The following is a 25,597-nucleotide window of genomic DNA, read 5'->3' as shown; positions in this document are numbered from 1 at the left end:
TCTTTAGGGTCATAGTCTTGGAATAGTTAAGAAGAGGGTTTGTTCAAGAGCACTGCAACTATGTCTGTAATCATGTGTTCTTTTCTCTTCCTTCAAGCTCTTGCCAGTTAATGAATTTTAAAAACTTTTCAGGCAGGGGGAGAAGGGTTAAACACCTTCCGTACCTTTTGTATATAACATGAGCTTCTTGGATAACATTTCAACTTGTTTTATAATTATTATGAGCAATTGAAGTCAAATATTTATTTAGAGGTTAGGAGAGGGTTCTGTATAATTCAGTCATTTCCAAACTCTCTTGTCTGGTAGAGATTTTATGTACACAAATGACCTAAATACTCTTTAAAGTTAGTACATGGTAATTTGGTTGTTTTCTTTTACAAGGTCATGTTCATCTATTTTTGTTAACACTTTACACACATCCTAACATCATTAAGCATATTCTCCATACATATCCTGAGGTGCTGACATGGACAATTTATAGAAAGCTGGATAAAAAGCTTAAGAAAAGTTAAACTATCCTTATTAGGGGTTAATGGGTTAGTAGCATGTCAGAGATCTGTCACAGTGATTGTCATATCGCCTTATTCATGTAGGTTGTACAATACAAACCTCATTTGATATAATTTACCCCAATCATGTAATATTGAAACAAAAATCTGCTACATTAATTCTCCGAACAGTTAAGATGATACTCCACTCCAATTATCTGTTTATTAATGATCAAAACATAATACAATGCTGAAATGTTATGCATATTTCTTTTTTCACACTGTTTCATGAGTTTATAATAGATGACAGACTGAAGTACATTGAAAAGCATCAAATGCCCTGAGAAATAGAAAAGTCCCCCATTCCAGGCTCACCAGTCATCTTGAGGCACTAGAAAGATACAGAAGAACCTTAATGTATATTGTAATTAATTGATAATTCTGATCTGAATAAACTCATCACATCTGTAAATAATATAACAAGCCAGATCAACAGATCAAATGGAAAGCAAACCCCAACCTATTCCATACTGTTTGCTTTACCACTTGCAGCATACACAGCCAGGTAACACTTAATTCAATACAGTTGTGGGGAAAAACTAACTCTCGGGCTCATTTGACACTTACAGAGTTATCTTGGGGAAATGCATGTATACATCTTGTATTGGTATTCATTCTTTAATGTTCAGAATATATAAAATTTTAGAAATTATTGCATTAAAGTAACTGAAGTTCAAAATGTGGGTTTATTATTATTATTATTACTTTTTTGGGGGGGGGGGGTGTGGTTTGTCGAGTGTCTTGTTATTACCTTTTCATTCGCCAGGTGAAGAATGCAGACAAAGGCAATGGATACTGAGAGATTCTTAGCCATGTTCTTGGAAAGCTTTTCAGGTAATTTAGTATAGATTTCCTTAAATGAGCAAGGATATGTCACACATCCACTGCCTTTTCCTGTTCCATGCTGATCTACAGCAATATTTTCCTGATGTTTGGGGTTAAATAAAAACAATGACATTTCATTAGTAACACACTAAAATAAAGCATACTTCATATTTGTGATGTAACATCAAAATGACATTGTGAAATAAACATGTTGTAAGGAAAACTAAATCTCTGAATTGTCAACAGTCAGGAAGAGTAATAAGCCAACCAACCTTGTCACTTTCACCCTTGTCAGCTAAAATTCCCCACATGGCACCCTTTAATTTCTTCACATCCATCTTTTTAGCAGTTTTGGCATAGCCAATGTCAATTTTCTGAACCTGCAGTAAAGAAAATCAAAGTAAATTTATTAACAGGAAGAGAATAATTTTTATGAGCAGGATTACATGCAGAGTCCTACAAATTTCTTTAATCATGACACTCATTTTCTCAGATCAGGGGGAAAATTAATTTTGAGAACCTCAGCTTCACTGTTGTCCCTTTCAGACAAGGACTGTTGTTTGCAGAATTAATTAATTTGTTCTTCAACCTTCTCTTCAGGTGTCCACAATAACTTTGTTGCAAAGAATTATTCACACCTTATTAGGTTGGGCAACAAGGCCATCACCAGCAAAGAGTGTTTGATCCACTACACTCTCATTAGTGAAGCTGTGGCTTTGGGTTGAGTCTCCAAAGGTCATATCCTGTGAAGATGGGAATTCTGCTTCTCCAGAAGGCATGTCGCATCCACCATCTGCACCATCAAAGGCATCATCATCATCATCGCCACCATCCTATTAAGAAAAAATTGTTACTACAATAACAAGATGTGGTACAGTTTCCAGTACACAAGAAGTTAAATGAAATAAATTCAAACTGTGAAAATTTTGAAACTATCATTTTCTCACATTCACAAAAACAGATATTCTTTTTGATCCATTTACTCTACCTCAATCAAGAGTTTTGCATGTTTGTAATTAAATAAGTTCTGTCTTAGCATATTTTCACATGTGGACAGGTGAATATTACTTTTAACACTAATGTTTTTCCAAAGCAGTTTAATAAAGACTTTTGCTTTAATCTCTGTAACATCTTATGATTGTTTAATTGTGTCTCAATCTCTTTTAATTTAAACATGTAGTCTGTTGGCTTTTTGGCTGATGGGGAACTATTCTCGACACCTGGCACAATTTGTGTGATGGCCATGAATGACCAAAATTATCCTAGCTTTTTTAAACTTAAACTGTCTCAAACAACATTTGCAACATCCCTGCTGACATTGGTCAATTATGTAAACCAATCACCTGGGGTGGGGCTAAGCAGACGAAGTAATACTTGTGGAATTTCCCACACAGGCCACAGTCATTTACTGTGTGTCCAGCCACCATAAAAACACTTGGAATAACCCACCTTACACCTTTCATTTCCTTTCTTGGCTCTGGTAAATTAATTTAGGTTGCCCTTTTCTGTATGTTTTCAAGAATTAAGATCGAGTAAGTGCCCTGAACCTAGGAAAGACAATTCTTTTTCTGATATTGGGCATGTTTTTTTGGCCAAATGAATGCAACTAGCCTAAAAAACTGTTAGGTGAAGACTTAACAGAGGATCACATAATTTGCATACATGTAACTAATTGCCAGCCTGAAGTTTGCACCAACAATGACTGACATGAGAAGGCTTCTGCTGACAGCACTTACTTGGAGATCTGGACAGAAGTTAGCACAATCATTCGCATTCTCATAGTTATACCAAGCTGAACCTGCCAAGGGAAAAAAAATACGGAGCATCAAATATATGTCCATTTTGCATGTAAACCTTAATGCTTCAACATCAGGATACATATTCTCCTTAGTCTTCTCTAGAAACTTCCTATGGCATAGACATGGAGAATTTTTGTTTTCATAGGTTGGTAGTCATTTCTTTTTATTCTATTGATCTTAATGAATTCTCATGATCTTAATGAATGATTCAACAGTATCACTGTTAAGAGAAATTAGATACTGGACACTCTAAGGGTTTAAAAAGGGAAAAATGAAGTTGTATTTATCTGACAGATGATGATTGATAGCTTATCCTATGAAAAATTGACTGATTTGAAGTGGTTAAGTAATGATGATTTACAAAGATTTGCAAAGGATTAACCCCTAATTGCACCCAGCAATTTGCCATTTATCATTAATTTTTATGGCAAGACAGGGTTTATTAGTCTTTGAAAGGGTACTAGTATCTATAAAAGTGGGAAAATTGGAAACATCAAATTTCCCACAGCAAACAATTAATATTTTGCATTTCAGCAAAATTTCAAAAATTTTGCCTTAACCAATGAAGGGCCTGAAAAGTGGCATGCTAATGCAAGCACTCTCTTTTTTTGTCTTGTGTTATCAAACAACATTGTGCATTTGTTTTATTATCTCAAGTTGAGGAAGCTTGGTGAGGAACAAAGAAATTTGCCAGCTTGGATGATGACAGCTATGGTATACCCATGGTTGTAGTGTACCAAAGTCCACAACAACCAAAGTAGCTATATGCATCATACACAGAAGCTTTATTTGGAGAACAAAGAACATCTCTCACCATCATCTCTAAGTTCTGTTTGTGCTTGAACTTGACGTTTAACCTACATGGAATTCAAAAAAGGAAAACAAAAGGTAAAATAATAAAAATAATAGTTAAAAGTGAAACAGTATTTAGTATCCTAAAATTTCCTCTTCAATTGTTATCTAAGGTGACCTGTCCCTTTCAATTCAAGGGTTTAACCTTCATTGTTTATGTAAGGGAATAATACTGATGAGTCATCATAAAGAATATAATTATTATAGTTATTTAGAACAACGGTAAGTTCTTAAAATGTCTGGAGACATTTATGGTTTTATATTAATAATGAAAAATCCTCCATTAAACACAAGCAGTTGTACTAACCATAATTTTGGGCTTAATAAAAAGCCTAAAGAGTTTGTCTGCATTATAGTGAAGGTCTTCTGGTAATGTGTTCTTGGCTGCTGTGTATTTAGCCAGGGTTGTTTTGGACAATGTTGTTGCTGCCTAGGACACAAATAAGAGTTATCCATGCAAAATGTTTTCACACAGAGCTGCTTGATCACAGCTGGAGAGTAATTTGTTTCACCCACTGCTACTCGTCTCAAAGCTCTCAAGTGTATTTTCTGGCAAACACTAAAATTTTTTACAGGCATCTGACTTTGGTGGGCATTATTTCCTGGGGGAAGATGTATGAGTGCCATGCCCAGGGGAAAACTGTGAAAACAAAAAGGAAACTAAGATGTGCATTTCTTTCATCTGAGCAAAAATTTCCACTGTTGGAAAGTGTTTTCAGTGAGCAAAAAGAGAACAAGGAGTAAATTATATTTAGAAGGGTGTTAATTTTTTATTTTCCTTAATTTGCTGTCTCAAAATCAACAGTTTAAATCTAAAAATCTTAAAATGCACGAGAAATAACAGTTTCAGCTTGAGAACATGAGATTGAATGAATAAGTTTGCATGACTTTTGCCCTTAATGCATGAGACTTAGGAGCTTTGTCCTCATAGACGACTTCCTCCTGATCAAAAAATCTCTAACTTGCAGGGGGCATTATTGGGATTACAAGCAAGAAGATAATGACAGCCAGATGAATCAGTGAGCACAACAATTCAAATAGTGTTTAAGATTCAAATTAGTTTCAATTATCATATACTTACCAACAGATTAATGGACAACAGGTACACCCCCAAACTACATACAAGCGCAGAGGCAATATTAAATGTCATTACCTTTCCTTTCGAAAAACTGCTTGCAAAATCCACCTCACTGTCAAAATTGATTGTGAAAGGCTGTTTCTTTGCTTTCTTTTTCTTACTTTGTTGTTCAGCTGTTGAGTTTATCAAACCTATAACAAAGACATTGTTTTAAAATAATAGGTGGTATAGGCATGGGTAGAATTACAGTTATTGCCACTTCATTGTAAGAATAGATTGGTACAGAAAACTAAATATATGAAATATATGAAAACTGATCTTCATGATACATCAAGAATTGAGGTCAGATAAAGCTCTGTTTGTTCTTTTATTGGTTCAGTAACCTTTACCAAGAGTCAAATAGAGTTTTATTTTATATTTCCCATAAAATAATAAAGACTTCTACTGTGTTGCAGCCTGTTTGTCTCCTGCTTCATAAGGATCACAAAGAAAGATAACTATGGCTGGAAGACTAAAAATACCAATCAGAAAAAGTTACAGCATTACAATAAAAGGGCTCACTTTAAAAGCTTAGGGTAACTTACCTATTAAATTTGTATCATTTGTATCTGAGCAACTGAGCACCTACCCCTCCCCTAACCCAACATTAACCTTAACTTGTTATCTATTGACTGTTTGTGGGTTAAGGGAGGGGATTGGAGCATGACTGCTCAGATAGTCATCCCTGAGTCAATTGTTTGCTTGGTGAACACATTTGTAAGTAGTAAAGCAAAAAAACCACAAAGATCACATCTAACCTTTTGAAAGCTTGTCACGAAGCTTCCAATGTAATGGTCCTGCCCAGGTGGACATGAGGTCAGACTTGAAGTAAGAATAGTCACTAGGCTGAGATGAAAGCTCCAAACACAGTGACCCTGCAGTTGCAGCAGCAGAAGCAATAGTTGTCCTGAATAACAAAGACACTCAATATTCAGAATTTACAAATCTTTCATCTTCTGCCAATTATGCTTTTCACAACAGACAAACCTTCCATCCTGTGACACAACAAGCCTAGCTTCTTGTCCATCAGCAAAGGCGAGCGAGGCATTACAGATGGGGTTGCGGAAGACATTTTCACAGCCATCTCTTCCATATTCAATGTCCTGCCGAGAAAGAAAATTTACTTCCATGTGTCACAAATCACCATAATTTCTACTGACTTTCAAAATCATGGATAGCTTTCTGTAAAATATAGCAAGTCCTGATGACATCATCCAAGTCCATTGATAAACACTGCAATAACCAGTTTATTACTGTTTGCTGCAAGAATACGTAACGGTGCTTACCTCACCCATGTCAGGCATACCATCATCACTAATGTCACCATTTCCTATTGGTTCTGGAAAATCACACTCTGGCTCTGGCTCAGTGACTAAAATGCAGACAAATACAAACACTTGATTGAAGTCTTTTGGTAAATTTTCAATCATTGAATTTCAAAAGTAATCTGAGATTACTCAGGTTTTGCTTCACTTTGCTTTGTAATTGGTCCAGAAAACCTGTGCCCCTCTCTCAACAGACAAGTTTCACAGCTAAAACCCATTGTGACATGGTTGCTTGCATTTTCTTGAGCAAACTTTCCCTGTGCATAAAGTCTGAGAATTTTTAAAGTGTACTAGCCCACCAAGATAAGCAGTTAGCTTACCACAGGCCAGGACACTTGTCACCATCTAACTAAGAAATAAACCAAAGCACTTTGTTGTTATTATTGTTGGGTTTGTAATGTATTGCTGTGATGAAAAGTCTGTATTTTCAAGAATACACAGGATGATTCAAGTTAAAATTTTGAGTTTACATGCAGCTACAACACTGGACAGCAATTACTTACAGTTGCCAGTATTTCTTTAAAATTAGGTGCTGTGGTTTCTCACCTGGTCCATCAACATCAAAAGCATGTTCATTCTTCTCCATGTCTGCCACCATTTTACCATAATCTGTATTGGCTTGCTAGATTTTCAAAGAAAGTGATGAGCTACTGGGCCATCAATTACAAAATCCATTAATTAAATGGTGATTATCATAGTGTCTTGTAGAATGAATATGCTGATTGCATGTTCAGACCAAGCTGGTCTGATTTTTTGCATTTTTTAAATTCCCATCACATAGCAGTGAATAATTTTCCAGCTCAACATAGGGGATTACAGTGTAAGTGCCAAATTTCAACCATAGATCATTAACTGAAGATATATTATGACGGCTGTTGAACCTCAATTATCTGGAGTCATGGGAACTAGGATAAATAGTCTGCATAATTAAGAGTCTGGATAATCAAAAATGTCCATAGTAGCTAGCTAAAAAATAAAACTGAATATGCATTGTTAAATCAATATTATGCCAGAAATAAAGTACACTCTCAAATCATTGTGCTTCATTACCAAAACTTGCCAAAGTATTTACAAGAATGTTTATGACAACGACATAAAATGCTGACATAAATCAGTGTCTCAAGCTGCTACAGTGTATGCATGTAGCTAATTCTATCATTCTTTGAAGTTGCATTAATTGCATATGAAAAAGTTTTTAGGGATTTCAAATGTGACTAAGTTATATTCGTGGAAACATGGAACCAGAGAAGCTAGTCCAGATAATAAAAAAATCAGAATAATCAGGGTTCAACTGTAATCAAAACTATAACAAAATTATCGAACAAGAATAGAACATTGTATGTGTTACGCCTGTGTAATTGGACGATGCGCATCACATGTGCATGTGTTGTTGCACATTGGTGTTTGTTCAATGTTGATAATCACTCCTATGATTACAGACCGAGTAGGACTCCACTCAGTTCTATTGTAACCATAGAAATCTCTTGTAAGTACCAGGAAAAAGGCTTCTTAATTAGTGAAATACAAAAACAAGAGAACGAGAGCAGATCTAACTCTCTTATTTTGTTTATATAGAGTACAACTTTTTTGAAGTTTGCAATCAATTGTGACAAAGGCTATTATTTCTTACCTCTCTGTTGCTTGCCCAGTTAGTGAACTCAAAATCAGCAAAGTGAGGACAAATTTGCAGATCTTCAAAGTTGACACGACTGTAAACATCTGTAAAATTTAATATAACACTGCCTTCAGTTAATAAACTTTTAGGGTTGTGTTTAGAATCCCTAAATCAATAAGATGAGTGATAATAATGACAATGTGTCTTGCCTCGAAGTTGTGATAGGTCAACCATGCTGTTGTCGCATGTTGTTTCCCCTTCAGATGACATCTCCCTGGCTGTTGTACCAGTTAAAGTTGTGGAGTCAAGCAGAAGATCGCATGTGTCATCACGCACATGAAGATGGTTGAGAAGCAAGCCTCCTGTTCCACCCTCATCAAACGCAGCTGATGTCTTGTGGAATAATGGATCAACCTAACCACATAGAAAAAAAATATGCTTCTGCCTCTTTTTTCATGATTAACATGTAACTTCTCCCTGTGTAATATCCATACAGTACATCATCCAGCAAACAGATAATGAGAGTACTCAAACTTATCAGGTAGTTGTTATTTTGATCTAACACTAGATTCTTGTGACTTATTTACCATACAAGGTGTAGCTGCTAGAGGGAGAATGACTCTAAACAATGATATGCATGTTATCTGTGGTTTATGTATTACATGTCATGTACATAGAGAATTTAAATATTCCTAAAGTGACAGAAGGAGAGTAAACTTAAGCTAATCAACTTTAATAAACAGTAGTCATCACTAAATTATTGAATGCCTTTACTATGTCTGAGAGAATTAACCAACAAATGTAGAGTACTTACCTCAAAACCTAAGTCAAACTGGTTGACATTAATGTTTTTGAGGTTGGACTCGATGGTATTTCCAGGCCGATGATGGGCAGCCTTTAACAAAACACAAAACACAGAGTATTTAGATTGTTAAGATGTATTAGCTACTGAGTAACAGGTGGAGGGAAGGGTGGGCTTGGTGACTGGGGTAAGGAATTTGTTGAGACTTTAATTCTAAATAGCTTTTTTTTTCTTTCTTTTTTTTTTTTTTTAAGGATAAGGCTGTAGACAGATCTTTTAAAAAATTTTTGTCTCCTTAACTGGTCCAGACATTACAAGATTAAAGTCATGATTCCACCAAGTAAAAAAGGAATCATCTTGTGATATATTAGGAAAACTGACACCCTCAGTATCTACTTTTCCAAGTTTTAGTCCCAACTGAAGAAGTCTATAACAATTGACTAAAATTCAGTTAGCCTCTATGGGTACAATTTATGATTTTCCACAGAAGAGATTGTCAATATTGACCATAAACAATAAAAAATGCAGCTGTGTGAAGCAGTAAAATAATGCAGAGCACACAAGCCTTAACCCTTTACATTCAGATATAAAAGTGCATATTCTCCCTACTGATTGCGTTACTTTTCCCATGGAACTGGAGATGAGAATTTGTTTCAAAATAGAGAATTGCTCTAGTTGCTGATCAGTTCCTTTGTTCCTATGGCTTTACATTTTTATTCAGGGGTTATCCTGTCAGGAGAAGTTGGATGCTGTACCCTCTTTGTGGTTGAAGGTTCCATAATGCAAATTAAGCTGTTTGTGAGCAGAATTTACTTGCATAGGAGATATTTTATTTCTATAGTATACAGATAATTGTGTAAAGACAGGTCTTTCATGATGACAACCCATTAATTCAACAAAAACTTTACATTTTATCTTAAAACACCCACTTAAAATTCATAACTCATAACTCTTGAAATTTATAAAAATGAACATTTCTTAAGTTCACTTTTGAATTTATGAAAACCTCTGCCTATGAACTTGGTACAAGTTGTTAATTATATGAAATAACATATCATGAAGGAATTGCCTTTAATGCTTGTAATAAAATAATACCTTTTTTGGCTTCTGGGACCCTTGGAGTTCCTCAGCAGTACCTTCACCATCATTCTCATCACCATCTACAACACAATAGTATATGATACCACTCAAATATTTCATCTTTTTGCTCCAAATATTATAATTGACTTCAAAATTCCACAACTGATGGGCAGGGATACAGAAATTTCAGAAATAGTGAAAATGTCAGCCCTTTCCACCCTAATATCTGCAATAGGGAATTCTCTGTATTGTTCTCTATACATTTACTAGGTTGCTGACAAGGACAATTTGTTTTTCACCATTCCAGGGGTCATTGATCATTCCCTTTGTTCTCATGACCTTCATATTTGATTCAGGAGTGATATCATATGGAGAAATCAGATGTTCATCACTCTTAGGGGTCTTAGGAACACACAGAATTTGCCATCTCAACCCTGTTCATTTCTTTAGTAGGCTTGTCTTCCACCATTTTTTGAAGAAGGGCTTGTATTCTCCTGAAAGGGAGCGAGGTGCAGGCTAACTTCCTGAACTGCTGCTAGTTATCAAGCCTATGCCCTTTGGTTTAAACAGATATAACAATACTGACAGTGCATACTACATGTTTTACTCATTTTCTGTTCCAAGGGTATTTTTTCTTTAAAAAACCAAGTAATTATAAGTACCATACAGCCGTCCAAGCAGTGTTCTCCTTTTAAGGCAATAACCTGTAAAATTTAGTACAAGTAGTACCTCATATTGCCACCAATAATAGCTCAGAATTCTTCAAAGTGCAACAAAATAAGGGAGAACAGTCCCAGAGCCATTACTGTTTTTTGTTAAAAAATTCAGGCAATGATATTTGGAACCACTGCCTCCAGTTACTTCAAGAGGAAAATTCTTACTTTGATTATGCACCCTTTGCAAACAAATGAAACAACAATAATACAAACTTATCTTCAAACACAAACTTACCTTGGTTTTCAGCTCTTCCTAAACCTCCTAGCATTTTATAGGCTTGTGCATGGATGGAATCAACACGACCAGCATAGATTTTGGCACTTGCATCTAATGTACAGCTTGCAACCTTTCAGTAACGAAATCACATATTAATTTTTTGTCTCCTCTAAGGCTTCTTTACCAGCAATAATAATTCTATCAAAATAATTTTCCCAGCGCATGCAATGTAGAAGCATGGGCCTGTGTCTGTGATATATCCAAAGACAGAAACCAGTAAATCAGTAGAACCTCCAACTCAAACTTAGTTAACTTGACCTCCCTGCTGATTCGAACTAATGCAACTTCCCCTGGCCAAATTTACCCCAGTAACTTGAACTTGAACTAAAAACATTGGTAAATAAATGTCAGAACATAGCTAATAGACACCTTCCAATCCGTAATTGCAATTGATACAAACACAAATTTTATGAAAACATAAAACATTTAGCTAACCTTCCAACACTAAACTTTCTCTTTAAAAAAGTAATTATAAAACAAACTTAATGCAACAAAATGACTGTTGATTGTGCAAGGATGGTAAAACAGGATTTGTTACTTATTATTTACAGGACAAATTGAATTCAGTGTATATCCCAATAACTTGAACCACTTTTTGTTTCCACTGAGAGTTCAAGTTTGTGGGGGTTCTGCTGTATATTTTCAAATAACTGACATTGTTATTACCTGAAAGTTAGTCATGTCTCCCTCTTTGACTGTTTTTATCAAGTCTTGCATGTAATCAATTAAATGCAGACCAAAGGCATTTTTGGCATTGATTTTCTAAAAAGAATCAGTGGCATGCACATTGAGTAAAATACATGAAGACCATAACAATTGACTTTGTTACAAGACAAGACTTTTTAAAGTTCTATCCTTTTAATCAGGATCCAGATGACTTGTGACTGAAACATATGTTATAAAATTTTGCTTAAGAACACTCTTAATAGGATTGTCAGGGAAAAATGACTTACACCTCAACTTGATCCTCAACACCTTAACATCAGTATGCATGTTCTCTATTCTGTTCTCTATACACTTACTAAGTAGCTGGGATGGATAATATGTTGGTGATAGTTACCTTTATTCTCCTAATCTAAATGTGTAATTCAGGGGTGATATTGTAAGGAGAAATTAGACACTAGTCACTCTTAGGGGTTTAAAGGGTTAATACATATTTTACATTTTATGTTTCAAGTTAAATAATTGTAATGTATAAATGAAGACTGTTGCGCCTTAAATATTTGTGAACTTGAGGCACACTTACATTCTCAGTAGACAACTTTATGCAGTTTGAATACAAGTCTTTCAACTGAACATTAGTTAAACCATTGCTGCCTGTAGTCTGGCCCCTGGAAAGAAACCACAGTTTTTAGGTGCAATCATCAGGTGGAAGGGGAGGAGGAAAGTAACTTTAATTTGGAAGGAAATTAAAGGAATTGTTTGATTAACATACTGATATTGATTAATATTAAACTAAACATGTCATGTAGGAAAACATTCAAGTCATTTAGAGATATATTCTAGAAGTTAAAAGCGATATAGAGAGAGGATGTAGTTCACAGAATTGCATAGTTCGATTAGTGATCTTAATTAGTGAACGTACCACGGTAAACTGCCACAAACTTACAAATTACATACATGACTCGAGCGTACGTACATGTACCATTTTATCATGGTATTTAAAAAACATAACCATTCACTTATCGAAGTGGAATTAAAGCTTAAAAAATGCTTCAAAACTCTCTATACATTCACCGCGGAAAATGATCAAATAAACTTAGGATATTTAGTACCTTTCGCTGTCAAGACGAGTTGCACTTCTCGGAGTTGCGGGACTTTGAAGGGTGGCAGATGTCGCTTTAGATAAACGCCTCTGCCTTCTTTCTGCAGCATCGTCGTTTTCTCTTAAGTGTGTTGGCGGAGTGTTAGTGCTTTTTAGGGCAATTGCACGACGTCGTCTCGCATTGGGAGAGATTAAGTCTGGTGTTCGAAACGGTGAAGAGACGGCCGCCATATTTGCTGAAATAAAAGATTTTTTTAAACAACTCGAACTGTATGATTTCTTGGTGTTTCTCGTCGATTTAAATGAAAAAAATGATATTCCTATCAAAAGGCACGAATAGGCTGGAAATAAACTGTAAGATAAAAGTTTGAGGTTTCAATCTAAACGCAGTATATACTTTTCATATCTTGGCGCCCAAACAAACCGTCCTTAAACGACCACGTGACGTTAAAGTCATTGGTATCCACCCTCCCCTCCCGGTCAGTATCAAAACAAATGAAAGATGGCTGGTTTTGTGACAGCGAATCGCTGGGCAACGGGGGTTGAAACTCACAAAACTTCAGAGGGAAGGATTTTGTGTACAGGAATCGGCTGTGTTGGATGTTTTCCTGATGTATTTTTGAAAGAAGCTGAGGAACTTGGGGTCTGCGAGGTTGATCTTTCCAGTGGCATTTTAGGCCTCCGGCCTTTCTTAGACGAAGAAAGTTCCCGGGAAAACTCGAAAAAGGGAAAACATTTGTCCAGGAGACGAAAGAAGAGGAAGACAAAGTCCAAGAAGAACACAAACGTAAATTTGAAGGAGAGTCAGCCTTTTAAGCAGGATCTGGAAGGATCTGAAATTGACGAAGACAAATCCGGACCTCTACCTTCGGAAGTATTCAAAATATGTTCAACTGGGACGCAGACGGAAACGTCCAGCTTAGGAATTGATATTAAAATTAAACTTTCAGAAAACTTTAAAGGCCGATGTAAACAATATCAACATCCTTTTCAAGAAGGAAGTAACTCCGACACAGAGGTACCTCTGTCTGAAAATCACAGACAGGTTGGTGCTAATTGTGGCATTGTCGAGGTTGACGACAACGTAAACAGAACACATAGGAATGCACAGGGTTTGTTTAATTACCCATTCTTCTCAAGATTCGACAAAATCCACGATGAATTGTATGTTGTAAGTAAGAAGGATATTGCGCTTAACTCTTCTGATGACCATTTTTCGTATGAAGATAATCTCATGGTGAAAGAGAAGCTAAATAACGGCGTGATCCCGACAGACAAGGAACAAGAGCTGGCTCCCTACGGAGAGGATGCAGTGTGCTTTTTCTTTGCTTTAGAGTACTACAACAGCCACAGAATTTTACCAGACTTCAGGGTTATGGAAATCGTGGAGGCACTCAGTGAACTTGTGGATGTGAAGGATATAAAGTGCGTTCAAAGAATTTCTCGTCGATGGCATATTGTGATAAAAACCCGAAAATACATCCAAATGTTGAGACACTCGGGACTCAAGTTACGAGGAAGGGTGTATCAACTTGTGGATGATACAGATGCCTACTTTGATGTAGTTCAATAAAAATCCGAAAGCAGTATCTTCCAGCTTGTTTGTAGATTCCCAATGACTAGACTTTATAGTTTATCTGGGTAATATTCTGGGCTGAATCATTTTAAACAATGATTTACATACTAACTTGGGTCCAACTGCCATAGCAACATTTATCTCTTTGAAAGCAATCATTGAGTTACCCACCCTATTGGTGTCAATCAGGTCTCCCGCTGCTTCCTGAAAAAGTATAATGCCAGTATTATGCGTTGTGTATTTAAATTCAGATGATTCCGGCTTGATACAAGATAATCAGGGGCCTGGATTCATAAAATAAATATTTTATAGGGGCATTCTCTCAAATCTAAGATTACACAAATTCGTATCACAATTTCAAGGGAAAGGGCAAACGTAAACTTCAGATTTCTTGTTTTTGTCACGACAAATTACTTGGTTGGTGTTTGTAAGCAATCAGAGTAAATGAAGATGCTGGCAAGAGCCTCTGCTGCTCCTCTGAGCAGCCCCCCCCCCCAACTCAGAATAATCAGAATTGTCAATGAAGTATTCCAGTACATTTTAACTTACAAGTTTAGAAAGGCAGTTGCAACAGAACACAGAGGATCTGTTGCTGTTTTCCTCAGCTTTCTTTCTAGGAACAAAGCTAAAAGCTATTGAAAATGTGGAACAACCCTCTATTTTCTATCTTGCATGACACCCACAACAGCCTTCTTTAAGGTTGTGTCCCAGCTCAGAACCCTTGCCAAACTATCAAGCAAATAAAGTTGTGAAACAAAATTTAATATACAATTTTTGTATACTAAACCAAGAGATACAAAAATTTGAAGGGACAACATGCACCAATTATGTACAACACACAGTAAATATCATTACATAATCTTACTGACACTGCACTATTAACTGAAAATTATCATCACACATAGGTAACTTCTTTCAATAATTGCTTTTAATCTACTTATGAGATTAGAGACACTTAAGCTAAGTTGGAACCAGCTCACTAGGAAAGCTCACCACTGTTGCAATACTTTTGATTAGAAATAAAGTAAATAATGGGGAAAAGAGTGAATGACGACCATTCTAGGAACTTACAAATGACAACAGTAACAGCAAGAATTATTTGTTTGGAAGATACATCATTATTTTTACACCATTGAGATGAGGGTGAGCTTTCTGCCTGGAGAGATAAATACAATAGAGTTTAGAGCTCTTCACTAAGTACACAACGTGACAATCAAAAGATAAGAACAAATACTACTTTACCCTTAAAATTTAATATAATTTTAAGCTTTTGTCAGAGTGACAAAGATGAAGATAAACCAAGAGAAAATTATCAAAATAGCATTAGTCAATAATTTTTACACTAGCCACAACAAACTTGCAATGTACAGTTGATCAAAAAGCTGAGTAATCACGGGCTTAAATGCTACACCAAACTTATACATCACAATGTGTAACAGTATTCTGTAAAAAGAACATTACTTTTCAAATGTCCTTGTTTCCATGGAAAATTTCATAAAGATAATTAACCAAAATGTTAACTGATCACTGTGTCAGGGGGCAAAGACTCAGCGATTAAGGTAGTTTCAAGAGTTGTTGCAGCAGCAGCTCCAATTCATTTGATGTGGGTGACAAAAGAGAAAAAAAACTTAATTAAAACATCACAGGTCCTTTTAAGGAAGACACTTCTCAGTGTTGAATCCTAAAGTGTTTAAATAAACTGACTTGAAAGCTTATCATGCCAACTGATGTAGACTGCAAAGAAATCTACAACTTCTCTGGCAAATTAAGCCAAGATATCAAGTCCTGTTGGATTGATTTTACAATACGTAGAAGAAAACATTAATTGAAGGTTTCTGTCAACCGAGTTAAAAAGAAAATGAACTTGAAAGTTTCACTCTCTCACACAGATATCTAACCATGAAATAATTAAGCATAGGAAATTTAACTGGGGAGTTTGAAATGTTAAGAATAAGCCACAGAAGCCCTCGATTGCCAAACAGAAATCACAGAAGTTCAACACATACTTGTGATTGACCATGCCCAGCAATGCCAGTTTATGGACTGAAACTATCAAGTGACACAGCAATATACAAAAATCAGCCGACAGGACAATTTTTAAAGTGTTATATTCTATCTGTACAGGCAGTCCTATGGGCATTATTCTCCCAATTGAAACAGTGAACTAAACGTTATTGGTGTAATACTGCTATTACACTCTTCATGAAGATTTACCCTACACAACTCTCTCTATATGCATTAGCGAAAGCACCAAATACTACATGATTGGACTACTATGCCATAAATTATTTACAACTATCTTCATTTTCGAGGGTTTCCATTTTTTGTACAAATATACGATAAACAAAGGGCTAGGGGTAGATTATGAACAGGTCATCTTGAAGGGCTAACGGCTGCTTTTCCATTTTGGTCTGGAGTGTAATTAAGGAAATCCCACATGAGTATTGTATCATCATGGGAACTGCTAACTATCTGGAAATCATCAAACTGAAGTCTGAATACTCTGCCATTATGCTCCTGTAGAGAAATAGAACAATGTTAAAAATAGCCATCTTTTGAGGCAGCTGCCAACTTTCAGACCACCATTTGGTGCCTGTAAAAGTAAAGCCTAAACAGCACAAGGAGATGGAAACACAGGGTTCCTTTGTAAAGTGTAACATACTGTCTACTCTTTAACACTTTTGTCTAATTTGTAGTTCAAATTTACTTTCATGTGATACAAAATTGATGCACAATGGTGTTATTACTGTTCAAATTGAACACTCTCAGACAGTTAAAAGTTAATTAGTCGTTCAATACATCAACTTCATTCATGGCCACCAAGTAGAATGGTGGAAAGGTTAGTTTTGGACCACATGAAATTATCTGCAATTCTTTAATAGCCCGAATTGTTTCAATACATTTTAATGCAGTTTCAGAGATATTGAATTGTCCATAAGGGCATAGTGTCTGCAATAGCATGGACTCCAAAAGGAAAGAGATGACTATTTGCTGAAGTTCCATTATCTGGATACAAGGTAGGGTTTAAGACAAATTAACAACATGATATAGTGACATACCACAAGAGTTCTGAGACAGAGTGTTCCAGCTGGAGCCCTTGGATCTAAAGCAGCCTGAAGATCCCAAACTTTGATTTTCCTGTCAATAGAAATGGACCAGGTATTTCAGGATTGATTACACAACATGTTGGATTTGTCAATCCTTCATTAGAGCCCTCAAACATATTCATTTCAATTTCCAACTAAATACTCAATGTGGATTTATTGTTGACAAAAAAAAGAGCTTACAAAAACCATTAAAAACTGCATTTTCCAACAACAACTTTTATTTATACAGTTAGGCCAACCATCCATATGAAAACAGACCAAAACAAAAAACTTTTAAACCCTTTTTGACCATCATTATGTAAAGCATTTCTGCCAATGATATGTGTTGCTTCTTTAAATCTATCAGACACAAAGGGATAAAAAACACTTCATCCTCTTCCACAATGAATGGGAACCTTTTGTTATATTTTCTGAGAAAGTGCTGTTTTCAACTTCATCTCATATACTGAGGACACAGCCTGAATATTTCTTGTTTTCCTTGTTTCTGAAGTTAGAGATAGGAACAGTTCCTCACCCATCATAAGCTCCACTGACTATCCTTTTGTTGTCAAACCGGATACACCTGAGAACCAAACATTTATACAACAAAATTTAGTCCAATCTTTCACACTAAATTTGTTGTTTGGTTAACCTTTTAAATCCCACAATCTGATGGCTAATTCTTCCTTCTACCTACTTGTAGTAATTTGAATATTCTCATCACCTGTTTGCTGGTTAATGTATGGATATTATATGGAGAAGTTACATGTTAATCACTGCTGGGAATTGGAGGATTAGGGACTGGTTTAAAGACAAGATACCACAAAAAAACCTTATTACCTGACTAATTCCTCGTGGCCCTCCAAGACTCTAAGACAGGCTCCACATTCAATGTCCCATAATCTGTTGTAAACCATAACATTGAAGACAAAAAAATGCCAGATGTTACTAAAACATAATTTGAGTTCCACTGTTATTTTATATCTCTATTAAAAGGCCTCTGACAGTCATAAGGAAACATTATACATTTATGATAAAACCCAATCAGTAGGCAAACCCTTACATCCTAACATCAGTTTGCATATCCCCTATACTCACCTGTTCTCTAGTACAGTTTTGACAAGGAGAATTTGTTTAACAATCAAGAACTTCTTTACTTGATGATCATCTCCTCTATTCTCGTTACCTGATATGTGATTCAGAGGTGATCTTGTAGGGAGAATTTAGATGCTTGTCACTCTTAGGGGTTACTCACCTTATAGTATTATCTGAAGACCCACTAACAACCAAACGATCACGATATTGCAGACATGCTATGCCACGTTTATGTCCATTCAAGGTTCTCACAAATTCACAAGTGGAGGTGCTCCATACCTGAGGTAAAAGTAACACTGTAAGTATAATTAAGTTAACAGCATCCTTACAAGGTACCTTACAGTTCTTGGGTGCCTGGGTCACATCTTTATGCAGTAAGAAGTTCAAAGAAATTCTAGGTAATCAAAATGCTTGTAAAAATTCATCAGACAGTAGTACAGTAGATTGTTACTTCAGAATAATGGAGTGTTAAAAGATGTGTAAATCGACAAAACTGTAAGGCCGACCTCTTAGCAAGAAAGAAATGCAGGTTCTAAATGTAACCAAGCTGACCTAAACAAAGTAGGGTTTGGGATTTTTTTTTCTTTTCACACTGTAACACAGTTTTGAAAAACCATTGAAGTTTTGAACAGATGATGTGTTTCAACAAAGCCCTTTAACACAGCCACATGTAGTAATATGCATTGTGGCAAAATAAGAGGAAACTTGCTGAGTTAAGGAGCTAAAGACAGTTTCTCAAGCCAAACAACAATCATTTTTTTTTCGTGCTGAATCTACAAAAGCAGCATTTTTTAAAAGCTCCTTCCTTGACCAGACCCTCAACCAGACAAAAAAGTTTTAGCTGGTCAACCCAAGTAATAGTTTCACTGATACCTTTATTGTTCTATCCCCAGATGCAGACACAATGTACTTATCATCAAAGTCCACCACATTCACAGCTGCTCTGTGACCAACCAAAACTCTTCTCAGGTTTATGTCAGTAGGGGACTGCATATCCCACACGGCAATGGAGCGATCCTATCAAGATCACCATGAAATGTTTTAAGTTTGAAGCAAACATTGCTCAGAATTATTTCCCTTCTGGAGATAACAACTGTCACAAAGCACCTGTTCCACCTGTATTGCTGTGTTTTTCCTTAGAGAACTTAAGTAAACGTGCTTCACTTACAAACCAAAAATGTCTTAAAATAGATTTCAGTTATTCACTGTGGTAAATAACATTTCAAAAGAGAAATGTAATTATTTGTCTCACAATGCGGTCACTTGGGATGTGGAAATGTTTGTTCAAATTGCATGCATGGTCTTATCTTCAATTGCATCTATCCTTGCAGGCAATAAAAACAGTTCCCATGGCCTATCAAACTTCAATGATTTGACACCAAAACTTCACAGTTTTATACCAGTAAGTCCACAACCCTGAAACTGTAATTTGGTGTAATTGTGTTGATATTTCTGCCTTGTTTGTTGACTACAAATGCCATTGCTGACCAACAAGGATGAAAACCTTTTCAAGTGAGCCTGTAATGTAAAACCTTCACCCAAATGGGCAGGAAAACTGTGAAGTTCTGCTGACAAAACATTGAAGTTTGATAGGCCAACTAACATGACTTTATCAAATGGAAGGGTAGACACGATCAAGGATGGTACAGGTGACTCCTTCAAAGTAAAACTAATACATTAAATTTGCTTCATCTGCCTACTCCTCATTTCCTTGAAGAAACTGCTGGACATTTTTTCAAAATTTGAGCCCAAGCCCAGGGCAGAGAGAGTGTTTATCACAAGAATACTTACTGTATTTGTCTCTGGTTGCCCTGAATTTAACTCCTTGGCTGCACTTTGCACATAGCTAGCTGGTCTGCCTTCTTCAAGTTGGCGTTCTTAAACACTATGTTTACATCTATTTACTACTTTTATTCTCAGTTTGCTTGAATTGAGGGCCACAACCTTATCAGGCTGTTACTGTTTCATGTTAATCTCAGCTGATAAAGTTTTCTTTAAAGATTATTAATAAAAAGGAGTGCTTAATCTTCATCAAACTTGGCCATGGAATGGGTATTGTTGTTGTTTTTTTTTTGAGGGCAGGGGGGAGTTCTTCTTTAGGCATGGGCACTCATTCTAAGATGGCAATCAATGATAATTTCATTTCAGTACCTTTGAACAGGTCACCATCATGCCTTCTTGGAATCGAAGATGAAGCACAGCTTCACAGTGATGGATTAAGGTGTTCAACATTTCTCCAGTGTGAACATTCCATACCCTGCAAGTTATATAACAAAACTATATGATTACATAATATATGGATAAGATGCATGTGCCAGCCAAGAAAAAAGACTGACATTAGAAGTCATATCCTTTAATTTCACAACTCAAGTCACTTAAAATGTGACCCAGGATTCACCAATTGAGCAAAAAACATTCAAATTATTATTGTACTGTTACCCTATGAAAATGCCCTATTTCAGATCCTACAACTAACCACTTTACTTTGGTGGTTTCAAATTATCAGAGGATTTTACCAGAGGATCCTTCCAATAAGTCAACAATAATAAAACCATCATGACACTACTAGGAATTGTTTAAGAATAGAGTAAAGTTCATATATTGTCCACAAATTCATTTGTTTGTGGCTACTTAGGGTATAAATCCTGCCTGAAGTTATTTGAGGTCTAAATATTTCACTACGTCAAAAACTCCTTGACTGATCTCTCTGCATTAAGAAATACACAGGAAACTTCCATTGACTGTCGTTACCCATGAGTAATCATCATAAAAGGTTTCAAACTTAAACCATTTCTTTTCCTAACAACATTAGACAGTAAGAAGAGTGCTTCTGCAACTTCCCAAGCTCATTAGCCAGGCTAGGCAGTTTTTGAAACGTACCTTACTGTGGAATCACTTGATCCTGTGACTATAACATTCTCATCATACTGAAGACACAGTACAGACCCAGTGTGGCCTGTTAGAACTTTGACACATTCTAATTTGTTTTTGTCCCATATCTACATTGTGAAAAAATGTACATCACCACTTTAAATTACTGTTAATGAAGACAAATTAATTTCCCCTTGTGAAATTACAAATGCAATTTCAGCAGTGCTTTAAAATAGAAATTGTATTGATATGACTACCATTTCATAATCAAGTTAGAAGTAAATAAATCAACAATAGGCAGAAATAAGCATGCAAAAATATTTAGAGGTACAATAAATCAATTAAACAACTAATCCTCCGACTGCATACCTTAATTGTATTATCTCGAAGTCCACTAACTATTTTCTGGTCATCATACTGCAGACAGTAGACACCTTTGCTATTCTCACTGTGGCACAGAATACGGTGAAGAACATGACGACCACAACGCCAATTTGTGTCAATTGTCTACAGTAAATAATTAAGAGACACAAATGTTAATAATACAGAGGTTTCCAGAACAATGATTTGAGCTGGCTCAAAATGGTCTGTTTATATTTTCTTTCCATTCTTTTCAATTTTTTTAAAATTTCACATGGCTCTTGTATTAAAATGAATCTTGATATGCTGATTGTCTCTTAACAATAAAAAATGAGGACATTGAAATAAAAGATGCTCATTTTTAAGTTATAAGCACATAAAGCTAGAATTGAGGGTACTTGTAGCATATAGTGTTGCTCTAGTAATGTTAAATGCTGGAAAATGATTTAAACATGCTGAGAAATAAGTTTAAAAGGAAAGCATTAAAAAGTGTGGTAGCATCAATGTGTGAAAAAAATTAGTGTATACACATAAGCAAAATCATTTAGAGCCACCTAAAGTTTTATGCTCAACTTTGATTGTAGCATTAAATACTTATTCACATTGATATAATTTTTTACCTCAAGTTCTTCAATAACTTTTGGATACAGTCTTCTAAAGGAAGCATTGTCAGGAAGCTCGGGTACTTGGGCTTTGAATAAATACTTGTCCCTAAAGACACACACCTCAACTGTAAGTCTTCTCACAAACTAACAGATGGTGATACTACATCTAGCATATCATAACATATACCAGGAGAGTATATTGAAACACGTAATAATACATCTGGATCACTAAGTTACTCATGAAGAGGAGACACTTATGTCCCATATGCCTCAAAGACACACTTTGCTTTTGATACATCTTTGAAGCAAGGTGATAATGCCATCCACCCACTACTATGGCTCAGGCTTGCCATCTGAGTAACAGGAGAGCTGCCTCTATTTTTCTCAGCAATTACTTAGTAAAGGCAAACAGTTTAAGGTGATGCAAGCTAAGTTGTTTGATGTTGAAAGAAATCTTTTCATTTAAAATGTTTGAAAAAGTCTTGCTGAGAAGGGGATGCCAAAGATTGGGAATGTTATTTCAATAAAGCATTCCTTTCTTGAGCTAGCTCACTCTAATCCTAACCTGAGTGACTCTAATCCTAACCTGAGTGGCTCATATCCTTAGCTACAACCCTGGTAGCCTATATCTAACTCCTACACCTCACATCACCAGTGGAATCAAAAGATAAACAACCATTCTGTGGGTGTGCCACAATGACTGCTAAGTAACTAAGGAAATTTCCTACTCAAACACAATTTAGATCAAAGCTTAGCAGCTTGAAGGATCATGTTAAATGATTTATCCTTACTTACCATCCCCTTCTTTCTGACAATCCTCTCCACAAAGGATCAGTTCGAACTTTCTTTTCAATGAGCTTTTTCCATAGCATACCATCTGAAATTACTCTATACCACTCCTTGCAAACCCTTTCTGCAGCACACAAGGACTCTGCATCCAAGTAGGACAAAATCTTTTCGGCTATATGGTCCAAACCTTTAGCTGTAGAGCAGAAATGAGAGTAAAGCTGAATTCTACATTACAAAAAGACAAAAAAAAACCAGCCAATCTGGAACTAATCACTCTCTCAGTTTTGATAATAAGGTCATAAACTGATGCAATTTTAAGATCTTCCGGTAAATCGGTGGCTTACAACATGGAACAAAAAAAACAAACAAAAAGAAACCAAAGATTTGCATAAAAAAGATTACCAAGTACATGCATGCGTGTAGAACACCTTGAAAGATCTATTAACAAGTAATAAATCTGTGGCTCGTGTTTTTCAGAAAAAACGTTCGGAGAAAAACTAAAATTGAAACCAAACAATGAAATGTGTGGCATTAGAGATGCAATCCTTGGGTTATTTTCTATAATTTCTTAAATTCACCTTCTTTAATTTGTTATCACTTGATATTGTACAAGTTAGATATCAACATGATATGTATCACCGGCTGAAAAATAACGTTTGGACGATAGATATCTTTCGTGATTTCAAGGTCGTGTTTAGCAAAATCCTAACCCTGTGTTAACTATTCACTTAATTTTTAAGAGTACATTTTTTTATAGGGTACGCCGGGGCTAAATCTTATATAAACATTCCCCAGAACTCAGGAAAACAATTGCCGATGGATTGTGAGGTGCACAAGCCATCTCTAAACACGGCAAGTCGAAAATATTTTGACACAAACATGCCACAGCACCGATATTGGTTTCCCGTGATATTGGGAAATTTCCTCTGCCAGATGAAAAGTTACTTAACTGTTGTCAAAAGGTCCCGTAAAAAATGGTAAACACTCTATAATCAACACATCGGTTTTGTAGGTGACTATGATAAAACAGCAGTCCTTCCAAAACAACCCCATGGAATTGTCTGAGTGTCGCCTGAATGTTCTCCGTTTGGTGAAACCATTACGTATAGATCTTAATTCGAAATGGTATTACTCGCTTAAGCCTGTCACGAAAGGAAAAGTAAACTTGCCTGAGCACAAAAAGGTATAATCAACTTACCAGGCAGAGCGGTTATAAAATCTCTCTGTAGCATTGGCTTCAGATACGAATTTATGTGTCCATGTTGATAATGGCACATTTTCGAAAGTAAAAATTCAACGAATTCGACTTGTTGGGTTTCTGACCATTTCTCAAAATGCTTAGCACAAGCTTGACTTTGTTCAATGAAAAGTTCTCGGCTTCTCTCGCTTTCCTTCTCGCTTGATTTTTCGTCTTCGCCATCGATAACCATCACCTAAACGAATTTCGAAAAGGATATTTCAAATCAAACAACACGGAAAGTTAAGAGTTTAAAGAGGAGAATCTCCCTAGCGGCTTTCAATTTCTCTCTTACACTATCTTCCTCGAAGCCGTAATCAATCATTTCGTCCTCCATGGCTGTAGAATACCGAACTTTGTTAGAAGTCCGAAAAAATCCTTCTTCCTTCTGTTTGATAGCGAACCTTCTTGAATCTAATCGTGACATCACGAAAATTCCATTACGCATGAGCAGTCCAAACAATAACTCTCTCCAGATCGCTAAATCACTCGGCCGGAAATAAATGATCTCAAGGGAGACACCCCAAGGAAACGGATCGCTTCCTGTTTGTCGTGGTGTTCTAAAAATATTATACAAAACAAAAATGCTTCTTTCAATTGTGATTATCTCGTCTTGCAGTGCAGTCAAGTATCAATAGTTGAGCTTTTACAGGAAAGAAAATTGCGTGCTAGACTGGTCGTACCGGTAACAGGATTAAATTTACACCTTTTGTACCTCAAAAAAACTTGTCTGACCGGCTGAAATGCGAAGAAGTACAAGCAAACATAATTAATCGAAAGGGGAACTGACCAGCCGACCGGGAAAAGCCCTTATAGACACTTGATGTTCGTTAATAAAGAAAAAAAAAAGCTGACCCTGCCTTTCATCAAATGATCAAGATTAGGAAATCATTTTGAAAAGCTGAGCGTTAAAATACGGTTTTGATTGATGGTAACGCAGGGACAGCAAAGCCTATTTTTAACTGAGGATGCTTGAAAACGAGTATTGCAGAAGGGTTCGGGGCTAACCCTTTCCCCCCTAGTAATGTTTGAAATTTATTATTCATGCTAATTCTCGCGCTCTTCTTCATACTAACCTCATGCTAACACAAAATGAAACTTCGTCCTTGCAAAAAGTAGGGAGCTAAAGCAGCCCCAGTTCCATCGTCCTTGTAACCTTAGTGAAAACAGGAGCAGAGTTAAATTATATTAGACCACCAACTAGGCTTTAAGCTGGACAGATTCAAAATAATTATATCGAGATTATCGCGACGAACA

The 25,597-nt window shown here is 36.1% G+C and overlaps 3 protein-coding genes across 6 annotated transcripts; 1 reads left to right on the top strand and 2 right to left on the bottom strand.

Moving 5' to 3' along the window:
* Positions 1-697: 697 nt before the first annotated feature.
* On the bottom strand, positions 698-14,888 carry LOC131781702 (condensin complex subunit 2-like). 4 transcript variants are annotated; one of them, XM_066169971.1, is made up of 22 exons: positions 14,847-14,888; positions 14,469-14,501; positions 12,732-12,957; positions 12,203-12,287; positions 11,623-11,718; positions 10,915-11,026; positions 9,979-10,043; positions 8,896-8,976; positions 8,291-8,495; positions 8,097-8,185; positions 7,013-7,088; positions 6,428-6,513; positions 6,129-6,244; positions 5,900-6,048; positions 5,178-5,293; positions 4,332-4,454; positions 3,987-4,029; positions 3,110-3,171; positions 2,012-2,206; positions 1,646-1,753; positions 1,300-1,473; positions 698-879 (listed from the first exon to the last, which is right to left on the bottom strand). In XM_066169971.1, exons 3-22 carry the CDS (start codon positions 12,950-12,952, stop codon positions 820-822), a joined length of 2,262 nt encoding a protein of 753 aa, XP_066026068.1. In that variant the 5' UTR covers positions 12,953-12,957; positions 14,469-14,501; positions 14,847-14,888; the 3' UTR covers positions 698-819. The 4 variants fall into 4 exon arrangements, with proteins under 4 accessions (XP_066026068.1, XP_058954401.2, XP_066026066.1 ...); XM_059098418.2 differs by lacking the exon at positions 14,847-14,888 and having other exon boundaries at positions 14,469-14,518; XM_066169969.1 differs by lacking the exons at positions 14,469-14,501; positions 14,847-14,888 and adding an exon at positions 13,848-13,967.
* LOC131781705 (uncharacterized) lies at positions 13,059-14,310 on the top strand. The gene has a single exon (XM_059098422.2). The coding sequence runs from the start codon at positions 13,224-13,226 to the stop codon at positions 14,292-14,294; it is 1,071 nt and encodes a 356-aa protein (XP_058954405.2). The 5' UTR covers positions 13,059-13,223; the 3' UTR covers positions 14,295-14,310.
* A 150-nt stretch (positions 14,889-15,038) lies between the features above and the next one.
* On the bottom strand, positions 15,039-24,753 carry LOC131781656 (F-box/WD repeat-containing protein 1A-like). The gene is made up of 13 exons (XM_059098367.2): positions 24,636-24,753; positions 24,302-24,536; positions 23,110-23,296; positions 22,330-22,420; positions 21,719-21,856; positions 21,359-21,477; positions 20,630-20,735; positions 19,352-19,495; positions 18,639-18,757; positions 18,224-18,286; positions 17,919-17,966; positions 17,357-17,435; positions 15,039-16,814 (listed from the first exon to the last, which is right to left on the bottom strand). The coding sequence occupies exons 1-13, from the start codon at positions 24,675-24,677 to the stop codon at positions 16,671-16,673; spliced, it is 1,515 nt and encodes a 504-aa protein (XP_058954350.2). The 5' UTR covers positions 24,678-24,753; the 3' UTR covers positions 15,039-16,670.
* Positions 24,754-25,597: the final 844 nt, after the last annotated feature.

The sequence above is a fragment of the Pocillopora verrucosa genome, chromosome 1 (assembly GCF_036669915.1).
Source record: "Pocillopora verrucosa isolate sample1 chromosome 1, ASM3666991v2, whole genome shotgun sequence".
Classification (NCBI taxonomy): domain Eukaryota; kingdom Metazoa; phylum Cnidaria; class Anthozoa; order Scleractinia; family Pocilloporidae; genus Pocillopora; species Pocillopora verrucosa.
The sequence above is the reverse complement of the archived record's forward strand: the minus strand, read 5'-3'. Positions and strand labels throughout refer to the sequence as shown.

Coding starts and splice junctions, on each gene's coding strand:
- LOC131781702 (XM_059098417.2), bottom strand. Junction 7,089..8,096: donor ACTGGGCAAGCAACAGAGAG/GTAAGAAATAAT, acceptor TTGAAAATCTAG/CAAGCCAATACAGATTATGG. Junction 880..1,299: donor TTCACCTGGCGAATGAAAAG/GTAATAACAAGA, acceptor GTATCTTTCTAG/TGCCTCAAGATGACTGGTGA.
- LOC131781705 (XM_059098422.2), top strand. CDS start 13,224: ATGGCTGGTTTTGTGACAGCGAATCGCTGGGCAACGGGGGTTGAAACT.
- LOC131781656 (XM_059098367.2), bottom strand. CDS start 24,677: ATGGAGGACGAAATGATTGATTACGGCTTCGAGGAAGATAGT. Junction 23,297..24,301: donor TTTTATAACCGCTCTGCCTG/GTAAGTTGATTA, acceptor TCTGCTCTACAG/CTAAAGGTTTGGACCATATA. Junction 21,857..22,329: donor AAGTTATTGAAGAACTTGAG/GTAAAAAATTAT, acceptor TATTTACTGTAG/ACAATTGACACAAATTGGCG.